Source organism: Carcharhinus amblyrhynchos, chromosome 15 (genome assembly GCF_965287045.1).
Source record: "Carcharhinus amblyrhynchos chromosome 15, sCarAmb.v2.hapA, whole genome shotgun sequence".
NCBI classification, from domain to species: domain Eukaryota; kingdom Metazoa; phylum Chordata; class Chondrichthyes; order Carcharhiniformes; family Carcharhinidae; genus Carcharhinus; species Carcharhinus amblyrhynchos.
Window position 1 is genome coordinate 42384260 of NC_137338.1, and position 15885 is coordinate 42400144.

Below are 15885 nucleotides of genomic sequence, written 5' to 3' on the forward strand. Positions count from 1 at the left end.
ACTGCATTTCTTTACAAGCAGTATAAATATCATAGGCGGAATTTTACAAGCACACTCACCCCAGAATCAAGGCAGGCATGGCTTGCAGAATGGCGAGCTCCATTGAACTCGGGTGGGACCTTACGAGCCTTGGGCTGGCAAGGCAGTAAAATTCCAGTGCACATATCCAACTCTCTGGCTAAGTAAGCCTACCTGCTGTTTCAGATCTTACTTTTCTGTCTGTTAAGCCCTCAAGTCAACATGTCTCAACCTTTTAAGTGCAACGGACTTAATGAATTCTCAAGGACAATTAGAGATGAGCATTAAATGTTGGTCTTGCCAGCAACACTCACATCCAGTGAACAAATCAATAAAATATAATGGCCTGTAACTTCCTCAGAGTGGCAGTGGCAGAGGCAGATTACCACTCCAATGCAACTTTCCTTCACTGGAATTCCAATTCCGTCTCGCCCCAACCTTCCTGACTCAGGCACAGCAGCTCAAGGATTCCAGCAGCAAAGTATAAAAGGAGTGCAGCAAAGGAGGATATGCACCCTTTTTTTAACCACATTAGCTTCTGTAAAGCTGATGAATTTAAAGGGACTATTGAAAGGAAGACAAACTGAACAGGTGAGAAAGCTACAAATGTTTCCAACTGGGTTTTAAGTAGATGAATGCAAGCACAAGAAAGGAATATATAGGCACAGAAGTAAGAATAGGCTATACTGAGCCTTGGGAAATGTTCCCTCTGAGCCGCATGGTCACAACCTGGAAATTTCTTGAAGAAGTCAGCTTCTTTAATTATCTGCACATGGGCAACCACACAAAAACTTAAGAGCGTGCAACAAAAAAATAAAATTTGAGGAATATTGGTACTACACACTTACTGATCAGCAGAGCTGGCTCAAGGGCAACATATTCCCAATTAAATTTCCCTCAAGGCATTACACATTGATACATTATTCCTGTGAATGCTGATTACCTTAAAATGGAAAGACTGTTCCCTGCTCATGGATTCTGGTTTCCATTAACATGCCTGTGATAAATTCTGTTCATTGATTCACTGGTCTTGGTAGCCAAGACAATATTGGATTTGTTAATGTACTGCTGTTGGAGAGCTCTTGTCTGGTGCAACTGTTGTCATGATGTCTGTAAATTGTGTATGACTTTATATGCCCTTCTCTGATCAGAACCTTCCACACACTTGACAAGGGAACAGCATTTCCGAAAGCTTGTGGGATTACTACCAAATAAACTGGTTGGACTTTAACCTGGTGTTGAGAGACTTGCAACTGTTGTCATACAGCCTCCTCCAGGTTTTCCCTGGGAGAAAAGAAGCTTGTAAATGCAGAAAGGGAGACCAAATGGAACAATATAGATTTTCAATGAAAATAAATGGTTAATATTGTGGTGTGAAAAATCTTCCAATGGGGACAAACAATGTTTTTCCATATAATAATAACCATTGACAACTTATTCATCTTATTCACTTAACAAATGTTATAGGTTTATTACTGAGCATCCAAGCTGAAAGTATGTTTACAAGACCTTCTCCTCTAGTTTAGGATTGCAACCTGCTGCTAATGTGAAAACAAGTAGCAGTTAATTTTCTTTGTACTTTTACTCATATTTCTTTCAAGAAGGATCTTTTGTTGAAGACGCTTAATTATCTTCAGTACAGGTATAAACAATTCAGAGTGTTTTAGCAACCTTAGCTCAACTGTTAAGCAATTGTTTCCTTTGCATTGCAAGTTTCAGTGTTTTAAGTCAATTATACTAACTGCAGTTTTAACATTCAATAATTCAGATTTCACTATCAAGAGGGGAATGTGAAAAAAATTCCTATTCATTTGATTTATAATTTAAAAATGGTTTATTTACCTTTATGTGGTTTGAAACAAAATACTATAGTTCATAGATTGTTGTTTTAAATTACTGACCATTACTCATGAAAGATGGGAGAGCTGCATGTACAATGCTGTGAAACAGATGTTTGGACAACAATTCAATGGTATTTGGTGACCTTATTTAAATACATTGAATTGATCTTGGAAGTGACTTTGACTTTTTGAGCACAGTAAATTATGATTATGATGCAACTTACTGTGATTCTTTGTCAAATGTCCATATGCAAACTAGATCAGTGAAATTCTTCTTCCTTTGGGAAACATCTGGCCCAGATGTTAAGATCCCAAATTAGCCTTTAACATTTTAGTTTCAAATACATTCATAACATGGTACAATACAGTTGTCATTTAGATTTATTAAAAATACAGAAAGAAGTGATCAGTGAATGGTCAGGGTGCTTCGTCCTGTACTATACTACTTGATAATTTATACTGTTGGTAATTGGAATTGTTTCTCAAAGCTGTAGGCTAGTGGATAGCTGACAAGGAATGTTGCTCCTCTGAAGGCCGCCAACAGGCTGAACCAGATTCCCAGACCAGGAAACAACAGGAAGAAATTTTCTTGTTCTTGACGTCATTTGAACATCCAAGCAGTCTGATCACATCTCGCCTGGAGGAGTGCCAGGTTACGTAGTCTGAGAACTCATAACAGTAAGCACAGTAGGAAGTTGCTTCTTCAGTATGTTTACAAGATGGAGAACTATTCAAAAGTCATTGTGATCTTAAAATATAGTTTGCTCTTGAAGACTTCACGGACAACATGAAGCTTCTACGCACTGACTCTTCACTTTTATACCCAAGGAGCCACGATTCAATCTAAGATTTTGAACAAATGTTATTAATTCTGATCTGATTGCATAAGGTACTGTACAATGGTTATAGATATTTTACGAATGATTTTAACTGCATGTGTAAAATAAAATGTGGACTACCAAGAGTAACTAACGATAGTATTTATGACTTTGTAAAACTGCTGCATAAAAAGCTAAATATCATAAATGTATATTCTATATTTAAATACTTTCTTACTAGCAACTTTATACTGTTCCAAAACTCAGAAACTGAGCTAGCGCAGTAGCTTATTGTAAGATTGGAGATCTTTGTAGATTGAAATTCCAATTCATTACAATAAATTCACTGCTACAGATACTTCACTTGAATCAGAAGAATACCAATGTCTTTGCAGAGGCGGCAAATGAGACAGTAGGACGTGATTGAAAAAAAGTGAGGAAGGAACAAACCTGGTAGATTCAGAAATGATGGGGGAGTGAGGAGTGATACAGTTAGAAAGATAAAGAAATTAGATATCACTAAGTGTGGGATTTGGTAATCCCAATAATATAGCAGGTAAGCTTTTCAAGTACAAAGATATGATTACATGAGGAAATAATGGCAAAGCAATCACATCAATCTCTGAAGTGAATTGAAACCAAGATTCTGTATATGAATTCTGGAAGTATTTGGAACAAAATGGAAGGCACAAAAGTTCTTGATACAACTGAGATATGATATCACAGGTGTCAGACTGGAGCTCAACATCAGCACAGCCTTGATAAACATGATACAGATTGTTGGAATAGCAAAAGAATCAAACTGGTGTGAATGTTGACCAATTGTGCAAAGGAAAAAGGGATTCTTATAGAGATGCAACTTTCTAATCAAAGCACAGATAAAATGGAAACCTATGATTATGCATCAGAAAGACAAGGGGAAGGAAAGTGTCCACTATAATTCATTAAATTAGAAGAAGGGATTGAACCAAGAAATTTATAACCAAATACAGGAACTGTATACAGAAACAGACAATTGTTATGGACGACTCAAATTCATGATGTGGGTATGCCGGCGTTGGACTGGCGTAAACACAGTAAAAAGTCTGACAACACCAGGTTTTAGTCCAACCTATTTATTTGATAATATACTCGCAAGCTTGCGAGTATATTATCAAATAAATAGGTTGGACTAAAACCTGGTGTTGTCAGACTTTTTACCGACTCAAATTCACCAGGGTGAATTTGAGAAAGAGTGTACCAGGAACGAATGCATGATAATAAGATCGCTGAGAACACATTGAATTGTTACATCTAATAATTAGTCAATGAACAATGCAAGTAAGAGATCCACGATGCATGGCCCACCCTTTTGTTTTAACCTTTTCTCTAGCTATAACTTCTCCTTTAAGATGTTCTTTAATACATGCCTTAATGTCTAAGCTAATTAGTAGGTTTCAACTAAAGCACTTGCATGCAGTTTTGGGCATCTCATTATATAAAGGACCATTAAAGCCATAGAAAATGTTCACTGGGATGACACCAAATTAATAAATAACAGAGAAGGCCAAGTGGACACTTAGTCATTCAAAATTATGAAAGCTTTTGATAGGCAAAGAGCAACTCCCGGCTGAGGAACTTGTGATGTGACCATTTTAAAATTGAGCAAGTAAAATGATTGGGAAAAATTCCTTTGGCTTTGTTAGGGCATTAATGCTTTACCACAAGGCATCACGTGCATCTTCAAGGGAAGAATGGGTAAAAGGTTTAAAGCAGAGGAAGATACACTTTATGAGGACAAAATGGTGGGATTAATTTTAAATTATTGTGGTAAAGAGCCAGTGCAGGTAACAGGCAAGAAGTGGCCTGCTTGTGTTGTAAATCTCTGTAGGGTTGGAACTACATTTTTGCAATGCTATATTCTGCCTCATTTACACTGCAGGAAGATTTGTAACAAAAACAAATTTAATTTTGTATGGCTAATGATCTTATAAAGGCCTGGTGGTGGGAGGGGGTGGGGGGAGAGCTAGGCCATTATAAGAATGAAGGACCTCTCTCTAAGGCATTGTGACATCATGATTTCAAGCAATAGCTCCCACTTTGATTCCGAATCACTGCCACAGTCCAGCTTTGGAATTGCCAAAAGGTAGTAATCTTCACACTGGCACACAAAAGCAAGGAAACTTTATAAAACACTGATCCAGCCTCAGTAGGAGCACTGTGCCAGATTCTAGACACACAATTTAGGAAGGCTGCAGAGAAGGTGCCAAAAAGATTTTTGATATTGTTCCAGAGATGGAGGACTTCAATAACACTGCTTTATGGAGAATAACCTCAACTTCTCCATTCTATCAATGAAGATTCAGGGGAGATTTGATGATGTTCAAAATCCCAAAAGGTCCAGATGAATTAGATAGAGAAGTACTGCTCCATAGGGCAGAAAGTTCAACAACAAGAAGACTGATTTTTTTTGCTGCCAATCACCTTGAACCAATGGTCTCATGAGAGAAAAATGGTTTTTAAAATAACACCGCAAGTGGTTAGGATCTGGAATACATTTTGAGAGTGACTTAGAGTTAAGTTCAACAATGGATTTTAAAAGGGAATGCACATCTGAAGAAAAAAAATGCAGGGCTACAGAGAAAGGACTAGCTGAGTTGCTCTTACAAAAAGAGATGATCTGAACATGATGGCCAAATAGCTTCTTTCTCTTGCAAATATTCTATTAGTCAATAATTCATTGGTATTTACACTGCAGTACCTCTTATTCCTCCATAGCAAGAGTTCTGTTGTTATTGGGCAGGTCACATGAAGGTTATTTGTGCCAAAAGTGTCTCATTTAACTGGTAGTATAGCACATCAGTTACCCCAGAGGGCTGACAAATTTAAAATTAATGCAAAACTTACTGTAGAATGTTTTCTTCTCCAGACAATGTGGAAACAGGAGTGCATCACAAATTGCTCATAGAGCTTCTCAATATAGCATATCGGAATTATTTGTCCGATTATGCCCTAAAAATTCAAAACAGAACCGGAGGGAACAGCAGTATGCTATCTATGACCCATCTAGGTTCCAAAGTATAGTATGGTGTTTCTATAGTTTCAGCTGAATGGCTTAAACATATTTTGTAATATGCATATTTTCACTTTCCTTTTTTCTTTCATATCTCAGTGTCACACAATAATCCCTAGCCAAATGAACTGATAGACTTGTGTTAATGTAACTTGCATTTTCAATGAAAATTGGCCAAACATTAAGGTACTAAATTAGAAAAGGCAACCTGCCAAAGTACAAAAAGTAACAAAATACTTAAGTGCGTGGACCAACGGCATGAAATGTAGCACAAACAAATGCTGCAAACAAGAAAAACAGGAAGGCTCAAGAAATAACTAGCAGCGAATTTGAAAAATCTTACTAGGCTAAATGATCATGTCGTCTGATCATTGAAAGATTGAAAAGAAAGAGAACAAAGTGGGAAAAAGCTGAAATTATACTGACTTGTTTTTACTATTCCTACATTTAAATAAACTGCTAATACTTGCAGCCTAATAACACACATTTGAATTGCTACTGGACAAAGAACTGAGGTGGATTTATGCCCATAGAGCCTCACATCATCAAGGAATCCATAACTGTAATTATACTGACATGTGTCATAAAGTTTTACAGCATAGTAAAAGTCCCTTCAGCCCAGTGTCTATACCAGCCATCAAACACCAATCTATTCTAATCCCACTTTCCAGCACTTGATCCGTAGCCCTGTATACTATGGCATTTCAAATGCTCATCTAAATGCTTCTTAAATGTTAAGAATTCCTGTGTCCATTACCCTTTCAAGCAACAAGGTGCAGATTCCCATCACTCTTGGTAAAAAAGTTTTTCCTCAAATCCCCTCTAAATCTCCTGCTCCTTACAGTAAATCTGTCTCCTGGTCACTGACACCTTGACGCAGGGGAAATCTACCTTATGTCCCTCAATTTGGTACATCTCAATGGAGGTCCCCCCTCAGTCTTCTCTGCTCTGTATTTCAAAAATCTCTCACATGCCATAAATCACTACAAGTGCATTCGGTAATGTAGGGAAATGAGGAAAGCATTTAAACAGTAATATTTTCACAAATAGCACTGAAATTAATGACAAGCTAATCTATTTTTGATGGTGTTAAATTTAATTGTTGGCAAAGATACTGAGAGAACCCTTCAAATATTGCCATGGATCTTTCAGATCTACCTGAGTCATGGTGCAGGAAGATAGAGCCTCAGATAATGCAGCAGTTTCTCTGTACTACAGTGTGATATGTCAATTATAGGTTCCAGATCTATAATGCAGCTGGAACTTTCAACCTTTCAACTCTGAATGCTACCTAATAAACCAAGTTGATAATAGTGGAAACGCTACAGATTGGACAAAATTGTAAGTAAACATAAGAAATAGGAGCAGGAGTAGGCCATCTAGCCCTTCGAGCCTGCCCCACCATTCAATAAGATCATGGCTGATCTGTCGTGGCTCAGTTCCACATTCCCGCCCTCTCCCCATAACCCTTAATCCCCTCTCTTATCAAAAACCCATCAACCCGCGTCTTAAAAATATTTAGCGAGGCAGCCTCCACCACTTCAACAGGCAGAGAATTCCAGAGATTCACCACCCTTTGAGTGAAGAAGTTCCTCCTCAACTCCGTTCTAAACCGCCCCCCTTTTATCTTGAGGCTGTGCCCCCAGTCCTACTGTCTTTTTTGAGCGGGAAGAGTCTCTCCACCTCTATCCTATCCATCCCATTCATCATCTTATACGTCTCAATGAGATCTCCCCTCATTCTTCTAAACTCGAACGAGTACAAGCCTAGTTTATTCAGCCTCTCCTCATAGCTCAACCCCCTCAACTCCGGCATCAGCCTAGTAAACCTCCTCTGCACTCCCTCCAAGGCCAAAATATCTTTGCGCAGGTGCAGCGCCCAAAACTGCACACAGTACTCCAGCTGCGGCCTCATCAATGCCCTATACAGCTGCAGCAAGACCTCCCTACTTTTATATTCCATCCCCCTCGCTATGAAGGCCAGCATCCCATTCGCCTTCCTGACCACATGAAACATGTCAGACCAATCCTTGAGTACAGTAGTTTCATCTTCTGATTACCAAAAAGTATGTATTCAAGAGATGGGAAAATGCAGAGAAAACCCACAACACTAGAAAGATTTGCTGGCAGTAAACTATACAGTCTCTACTGCTCAGATAGGCTAAATCGCTCAAAAATAATTTCCTTTAATCAATTTTTAAAATTACATCCTTTAGTTTTAGAAGTCTAATGTCAAGATGACCTCGCCAGCTAAGTTAATTTTTGCTTCCAACCATTATCTTCTGTTCCCTATTTTCTTGCAGTTATGGATTCCTTGATGATGTGAGGCTCCATGGGCACAAATCCACTTCAGTTTTGTCCAAGTGGCAATTCAAATGTGTGATATTAGGCAGCACGTATTAGAAGTTTATTTAAGCGTAGGAATATTAAAATCAACTCCAAGTCAATCCACTGAGCAGGGATTGTACGGTGGTGAACATGAACAAGAAATTTTGCTTTTTCACTTCCTTAACCAAACTGTGTTGAGCTTAATTGCAACATTTCAAGTAGCATCCAGGTAAAAGCTAACTTAGCAAAGACCTGATGATTTCCTGGTCTGGAAGAAATACATTCATTGGAGAAGAATTTGCTCACTTAGTGGCTATACTTGTATTGATTCCCCTTAGGCAATCTGTGGAATTAGCACAGCATTCTTCAACAGTGTCATTGGAGAATACTTGGCGACCCATGGAGCTCCCCATCTCCCTTGGCGCAAGTCTGTCTATGCAATCCAAACTTGCTCTCATTATGTCTGAATTCACCTCATCACTATCAAAATGCAAGGTCCTAATGTAGGTATATAGAACATAGAACATAGAAAAACAGCAGCACAAACAGGCCCTTCGGCCGATCATATCCCTCCCTACTAGTTTAATGTTTGACAAAAAATATCAGATATAGTTTATGCAGCTGATCAGATCTTTGATGATTGGTTTCAAACATATCATTAACATTTCTACTCACTGTATGAGCAGCCACATATCTATTGCTCTATAGCAACCTCAGCAACAGTTAGACCATTTCCTCAAATCTAGTTAGTTGGTAAATTTCAAACTTGGAAAAATTACTGAACAAATTTACCACAATGATTAACTGCACTGATGAACTGAGAACTGCTTGTTTGTTATTGGAAAATAAGCTGGCACACCTAACCACCGTGTTGGGCATTTGTTGTTCAGCAATTTTCAAAACATTTTGATCTTATTTATTATCTTGTTTCATTAGGGAGATTAGCAATAAGCAACAACTCCCTCTGTTCGTCGCCTTCTTTTCCCAATTCCGACAGTCTTGAGTACTTGGCTGAAGTCTTTAGCAGAAAATCTATATTGGCCCCTTTCCATTTTTTTCTTGTGCAAGTTCACCGGTTATTGCAAGGTCGGCTGAGGAATTGCACTTAAGGAAATTCCCAAACTAATATTACACAATCTCAAATGCTTGTTTTGATCTTCCCACATTTATGACACAGTTTCTTGACATTATGCATCATTATTATGAAGCCTTGTGGCTGATGACAAACTTTGTGATGTAAACAGTTTTGGAACCATTAGTGAAGGTATTTGGTCCAAGTGCATGTCACCAATTTAAAGACTGCTTTATAAAAATAAATGATTTATGGATTGAACTTCGAGGGCAGTTAAGTTACTTGTTTAAAAAAAGTCTTGATAAGTTTAGGTCGACCATACTGAAAGATTAAAAAGTAGCAGAATTCTACTAATTAAAAGGATACACTGCCCAAAATGATTTGCAGACAGAAGCTATTTTCTAATATGCAAAATTGCCAGAGATCGTGATGTTGAACTTGACCTTAATATCTTCGTAAGATACTAATTTTTCTAGATTTCACAGTCTAGAAGCACACATGAATGCCTGAAGAAAATAATTCTCAACTGAGATACCCAGTCTATCTTCTGATAGTTAGGGTATGTGATTTGTCATGATAACAATTGCCAAATATTACCTGGCAATTCAGGACAAATCTAACAATTTGTCTAATTCTCTACACTCTACTAAGAGAGGAAGTCTAAAAGGTTCCAGATTGATCAAGATGTTGCAGTTGAAACTAGGAGTAATTCTGAGAGAAAAAGAGGGACGGTGAGAAAATAAATTACTCAATATATGGAGGTGGTCAAACATTTGTTGTGATCTGACTTGATGTTATGAATCACTTGTCTTCCTGATAATTTAAGATTTTTGAGTGAACGTCTAGCAAGGGGTGGGATAGGGCAGATGTTGAGAGGAAAAAGTAATTGGTTTCCACTTGTTACAAAGGGATGAAGTAACTCCAAGTAGTGATGCATGCTTTACTGAACACGAGCACAAATGCCAAATATGATTCATCGGAAACAAATTTTAAAATTAATGTGATCATTAATTGCAAGGATGTGGCATAACTTTGGAATTTAATTTTGAAATAACAGGACTCAAATTATTGTTTATAAGGTAGCTAGTTAACCCATCATATTTTGGCCTGCAGAGTAAGATGATTCAAGTGCAGGACCATGGGGTGTCATGATTCACTTCTCTCCCTGAAACCTATAAATTTCTAACAGGACTATACAAGGTAGGTGTAAGAAGAATGTTCCCAATGGTGAGGGGATATCCAGAACCAGGGGTCACAGTCTGAGGAGACCATTTACGACAGAGATGAGCAGAAATTTCTTCACCCAGAGAGCAGTCAACTTATCGAATTCACTACCACAAAGTAGTTGAGGCCAAATTATTGAATGTTTTCAATATCAAAAATCAGTTAGATATAGCACTTGAGGTGAAGGGGATCAGGCCTCTGAGTAGAGCAATCAGCCATGAATAATGATGCGGAGTACATTCGAAAGGCTGAATGGCCTCTTCCTACTCCCTTTTTTTATGTTTTTATGAATTGGAGCCATCCACTTCAATTCAATTTCTGTGTCCTTTTCTAGTTAATCTTATACCCTTTTCAAATATGTATTTACTTTGTTTTTAAATGATGTATCATCCCTGCCTCAATAGCCACAAGTGGAGAAGCATTCCATGTTGTAATAATTAGAACAACAGCTTCTAACTTTGCTCTTCATTTTTGTAGTGACAATCCTAAATTTATGCCCTTGCTACCGATTTTCTAGCATGTGCTAACAATATTTCATTATTTATCCCTTCTTTTCATGTGCTCCCCCATGACTTCCCTCTCCCAGTCTTCTGTGTTCAAGTGGAAAAGTTACATTATTATTTGAACCCATAAAACTATAACCTCTGAGCTCCAGCATATCAGATTAATGATTCTTTACCCAGAACTACACACAATCCTCCAATGCAATCTAACCAATGTCAATCAATAGCATCACTACTCATTTGTACTCAATGCTCCTTGATTTAACAAAAATATTTATTTTTAAATATATAGCTTTTTCTACTTTTACTGTCAACTTTAAAGTATCTGTACCTTTCAAACTACACAGTAATTTGACTTAAAAATAGACAGAGCTCCTTGTCCAATACTAGTTGCTTTGATTGATAAAGAGAAATGTACACAATACAGAATTACACACCTACTAAAATAATGAACAAGAATGAACTAAACATTCCAGACACATGCAATGTATTTTCAGTTGCAAAAACTGTGTAGAGCAATTTCATAACCAGCAAAATATTATTTATATGAGCTATAATAAGAAACAGAATAAAAATCAACCATGGTTTCCCCTCATACACCTAGAAGCACAATTCTTCCAACTAGTTCAAACATGGGATGATATTGATACTTTAAAATCTTGGCTTGGCATATGTTACAAGATACTGTATATTGCACAATTTCCTAAATCAGCATTATGGTGATCAATAATCTTATATTCCACATTACTTGCCTTATTATCTGAATGGTTACAGTAACTATCAATTGCTTGTAATTGCCCATCTTTCACGTGGTATGCAGTGAATAATGTCAATTATGTAGATGCTGATGTCAAAAATGGGAAAAAACAGAAGCAATACTCATGTTCCAAAAGCAAGGCCCAGCACTATAGGGATTCTCTGATCTGCATTTGACAGAGCTTTTCCTGGAAACTGTTAGCCATCCTATCTTTGTCCCTCTGCACTTTATTGAGCTGTGGTTTGACTGTGAAAGCCTCAACTCCACTTTGAAATACATGGCTACAACAAGCTGTCAGATGTATTCATATCTAGCAGGAAACAACCTTCCCGGCTATATGTCAGGCTGTGATAATTGTGATATGCAGGGAAGTTGGGCAAATGAAAACGGTACCCCAATTCAAGACAGACCCTGCTTCCACAGGGTATTTTATTGTATCAACTGCTGGGATTGCATGTGTGATGCTGCAAACTACCAGGCCTTCAAAAACATATTAGCAATTCATGAAATCAACTAACTGTCAAATTTGGAAACACTGTAGGCTGAAATACCCTACCAACAGTTGCAAGTTTCTTGTCATTATTTACTGTTCAGACAATAAATATAGGTATTTAAGTTTATTTATTAGTGTCACAAGAAGGCATACACTGCAATGAAGTTGCTGTGAAAATCCCTGTTGTCACACTCCAATGCTTGTTCGGGTATGCTGAGGGAGAATTTTAGCATGGCCAACGCACCTAACGAGCACGTCATTCGGATTGTGGGAGGAAACCGGAGCACCCGGAGAAACCGGAGCACCACGCAGACATGAAGAGAATGTGCTGACTCCGCACAGACAGTGACCCAAGCCTGGAACTGAATCCAGGTCCCTGGCGCAGTACTAATCACTGTGCCACCATGCTGCCCACACTAAAACTTTAGTGTCCTCATCATCCAATAGCCAACAGATTAGCTGTACTCCCGTGGTAGAAACAATGCTATTTGAACTGTCCAGTGTTTAAGGTGCTTTCTTCACCTAGGTTGTCTGATACAATGTGACAATCTAGCTGCACCCTGTGGAATAATCAAGTTAAACTCTCTCAAGGCATTTATTCCAGAGTAGCAATAATAACTATTTATTTGTTCACCAAAATTTTTGCTTATTTTTCTTGAAATCAAGTACCATTTCTAATCAAGTAAAACACAGCCACCTGTGGAATAAAACTCCAGCTACTAGGATCCAACAATGCACATTAACTCAAATCTCAAAAGACAGCTTCTGTAACTTTAAAATATCAAAATATAATACAATTCCATTGTTTTCCTTAGAAACAAATGCAATTTGTAAATTAAAAAAGTTTGTATTTTAACTTCTGAAAACTTCTCCTTTTTACATAGATTAAAAGCATCTGCAAGAATATGAGGTCCAGCAATCTGTGAAGAAGGTGCGAATGGAAGATAAACCTGCTGTAACAGACAACAGGCAGCCAAAATGAGGGACCGTCTTCAAGAACTTCGACAACGGGCAAAGGAGGCAGAACTAAAGCTAAACAATGATGGTGAAGAAAGCAAGCAAATAGAAGACACTATAGACTTCAAACAGCAGGCCATTATTTTTGAAAAGGAGCCCGTTATAGAGAATTTCTTATTGAGCGCACAGCGAATTCAAGATGAAATAAATGAACTAAACAATGATATAACGAAACTGAGTCAGCAGAACAAGACCATGCCTTCCACACGTCGGTTCAGCATTGTAAAAAAAGACAACTCCAACCTCATTAAAGACATCAAAGTCCGAACTGAGTTCATACAGAAGCATTTAGATATCTTATCAAAGGATACACAACAAACAGAGGCAGAGGCTGGAGTGGATGCAATTATCTCAAGAATGAGGAGAACACAATATTCAATACTGTTTAAGCAGTATCAGGTAGCAATGTCAGACTTTAATACTGTTCTAAATAAAAAGCAAGAAAACTGCAAGAAATTCATTCAGCGTCAGCTTGAAATCATCGGAAAGGAAGTATCAGAGGAGGAGCTGACCAACATGGTGGAGCATGACAAATGGTACGTTTTCAACGAGAACTTCCTCAGTGACGTCAAAATTACTAAAGGACATCTGAATGAAATTGAGAACCGTCACAAGGAACTGATCAACCTTGAAAATCAAATCAAAGAGTTACACGATCTCTTTGTGCAGATTTCACTTTTGGTACAGGAGCAAGGGGATTTTCTTAACAACATTGAAAGGACAGTTCTGAACACAAAAGAGTACACAGAAAAGGGCAGGGATGAAGTCAGACTAGCAGTAAAATTCAAAAAGAAAAATCTATGCAGAAGATTGTGCTGTTGTTGTTTCCCATGTTGCATTTGATATTATGTAATGACTGCCATAAATTCATCATTATGAAATTAAGATCCATTTACAAACACTGGGTTTTAGAATGCTGTGGCTAGTGTGTAAAAACTGCTGTAAACTTGGAGCGGTGCTTCTCAAACATCTTTGCACTATGACCCCATTTTAACACTTGAAAATTGCTGTGACCCCAGAGTCAGCTCTAGGGCACAGAATGGGAGTGACAGCTGTAAAAGCAGGGTGGTGGAAAACAAGTGGTGCCTGCGGCGAGCAGCTACAGAGTGATGGCTCTTTTGACAATTGGGGTCTCAGAGAAAATTCTCTCAGGACATGCCATCCAAATCACCCAACCCAGTATGGGAACCACTGATCTAGACTGCATTTTTGCAAACTTAACAGGAAAGGAAGAAAATGGTGTGGTTACATGCTGGCAACTAGGAAATAAAGACAAAGTAAGAAGTGAATCCAGTTAGCAAAAGTGCTGGTCAAATATAGATAGTTAGTGATCCGTCCAATTCAAACAGGCAAGTTTGAGGAAATACAAAGCTCAAGTCGTTATTTGGAGAGGCCTAAAATGGTCACTGCTAACCTGACCCCTCCTTTCTCAATTCCTTTATTTATTCGCCAGCAAAAGTCCTAGTTATTACTTTGAGTAACCATGAAACCTTCAACAGTGAATATTTAGTCTTTAATATTTGCTTCACGTAAAGCATATATACTGCGTGTATATTCAGCATAGACATGAGAGAGCACTAAATCACATTATATACTCGACAAACTGAAGTTATCTTCTGAAAATATTAGGTGGAGAATGACTTATTACAGCAACAAAGTCTTTCCTTCAGTTTTAAATATAGTATTACACATTGAAAGGCCGAAGCTTTAAATTTCGTATCCTACATTTAAGAGCAAAATTCAGAATGCCCCCATTGTTATGCATTTTGACATTCATAAATATGACATAAATAAACATACTGAGCCAATCCCTGCTGGAGTTTGTTTTCTTGCTGTACACACTGTTAGACCATTTTCTACACTCTATAGCTCACATACTATTTGTGCCATAACTTGCTGGAAGCATGAGCTGTAAACGAGGGCAACTGGAAATACATAACTTCAGCAAATGGCACAAACAAATAGAGAAGGAGGGTGCATTAAAGACAAATCCAGTACTGTAAATGTAAGAGGGGGGAAAAGAAAGACTGGATTAAGACAAAGAAAAAAGAGACAGAAAGAAAGGTATTTTCAAATTTGACAACAATTGACAACATGTAGGAATGAAATTGAAAGTTTAAATGGTTCTCTTTTTGGGCCAGCAAGATTCATTGGTATCGTACAAGCAATTATCACATGATTAAAAAGGTATTTATGTTGTTTTGTTCCAGTCCTTACTGTGGCAAGTTTAATGGGCAATTAAGGTGCAAATACATTAATTCCTTATAGAATAACAGAAAGGCTAATGGCTCATTTGCAAAGGAAATCAACCAACAAGTTCTGGAAATTTGGAAGTTACCCAATATTTCTTAATTCCATGAACTTGCTGGCCAATTTGCACATTAGAAAAAACAACACTATGTGCTGTTAATGTGGTTATTTTTCAAACAAGATCTAGTCCAATGTTTAGCCAAGTAAACAAAGATCTGAAGAAAGAAGACTTTGAAGTGTTATTATTTCAGCTACATGTAATCTTTGAGGAAGTTTTAAAATACTAAATAGAATATTATTTTATTTGTAGTTTATGATCTTGTAATGAAGTGCAATTTGATTTTGGATATAAAAACAAAGTCACTTTGATTTCCTGAAAATCTGCTGTTAAACTTCAAGAAAAAAAGTGTCCAATGACACCTCTCCCCCTCATTGCAGTATGGTTCCATTGGTTCAGAGCACTCTCTGTTACCTACCCAGGTGGTGATTATTCATGTTTGAGACTTCACTTTA

General features: G+C 37.7%; 2 protein-coding genes across 5 annotated transcripts in view; one reads left to right on the forward strand and one right to left on the reverse strand.

The window, feature by feature from the left end:
* The window catches only part of arl13b (ADP-ribosylation factor-like 13b), a 67147-nt gene that overhangs the window by 24672 nt on the left and 26590 nt on the right, over positions 1-15885 (reverse strand). The gene's annotated exons all lie outside the window — the stretch shown is intronic.
* Positions 2512-15791, forward strand: LOC145352971 (syntaxin-19-like). Its single transcript, XM_080203278.1, has 2 exons — positions 2512-2748; positions 12990-15791. Exon 2 carries the CDS (start codon positions 13084-13086, stop codon positions 13963-13965), a length of 882 nt encoding a protein of 293 aa, XP_080059404.1. The 5' UTR covers positions 2512-2748; positions 12990-13083; the 3' UTR covers positions 13966-15791.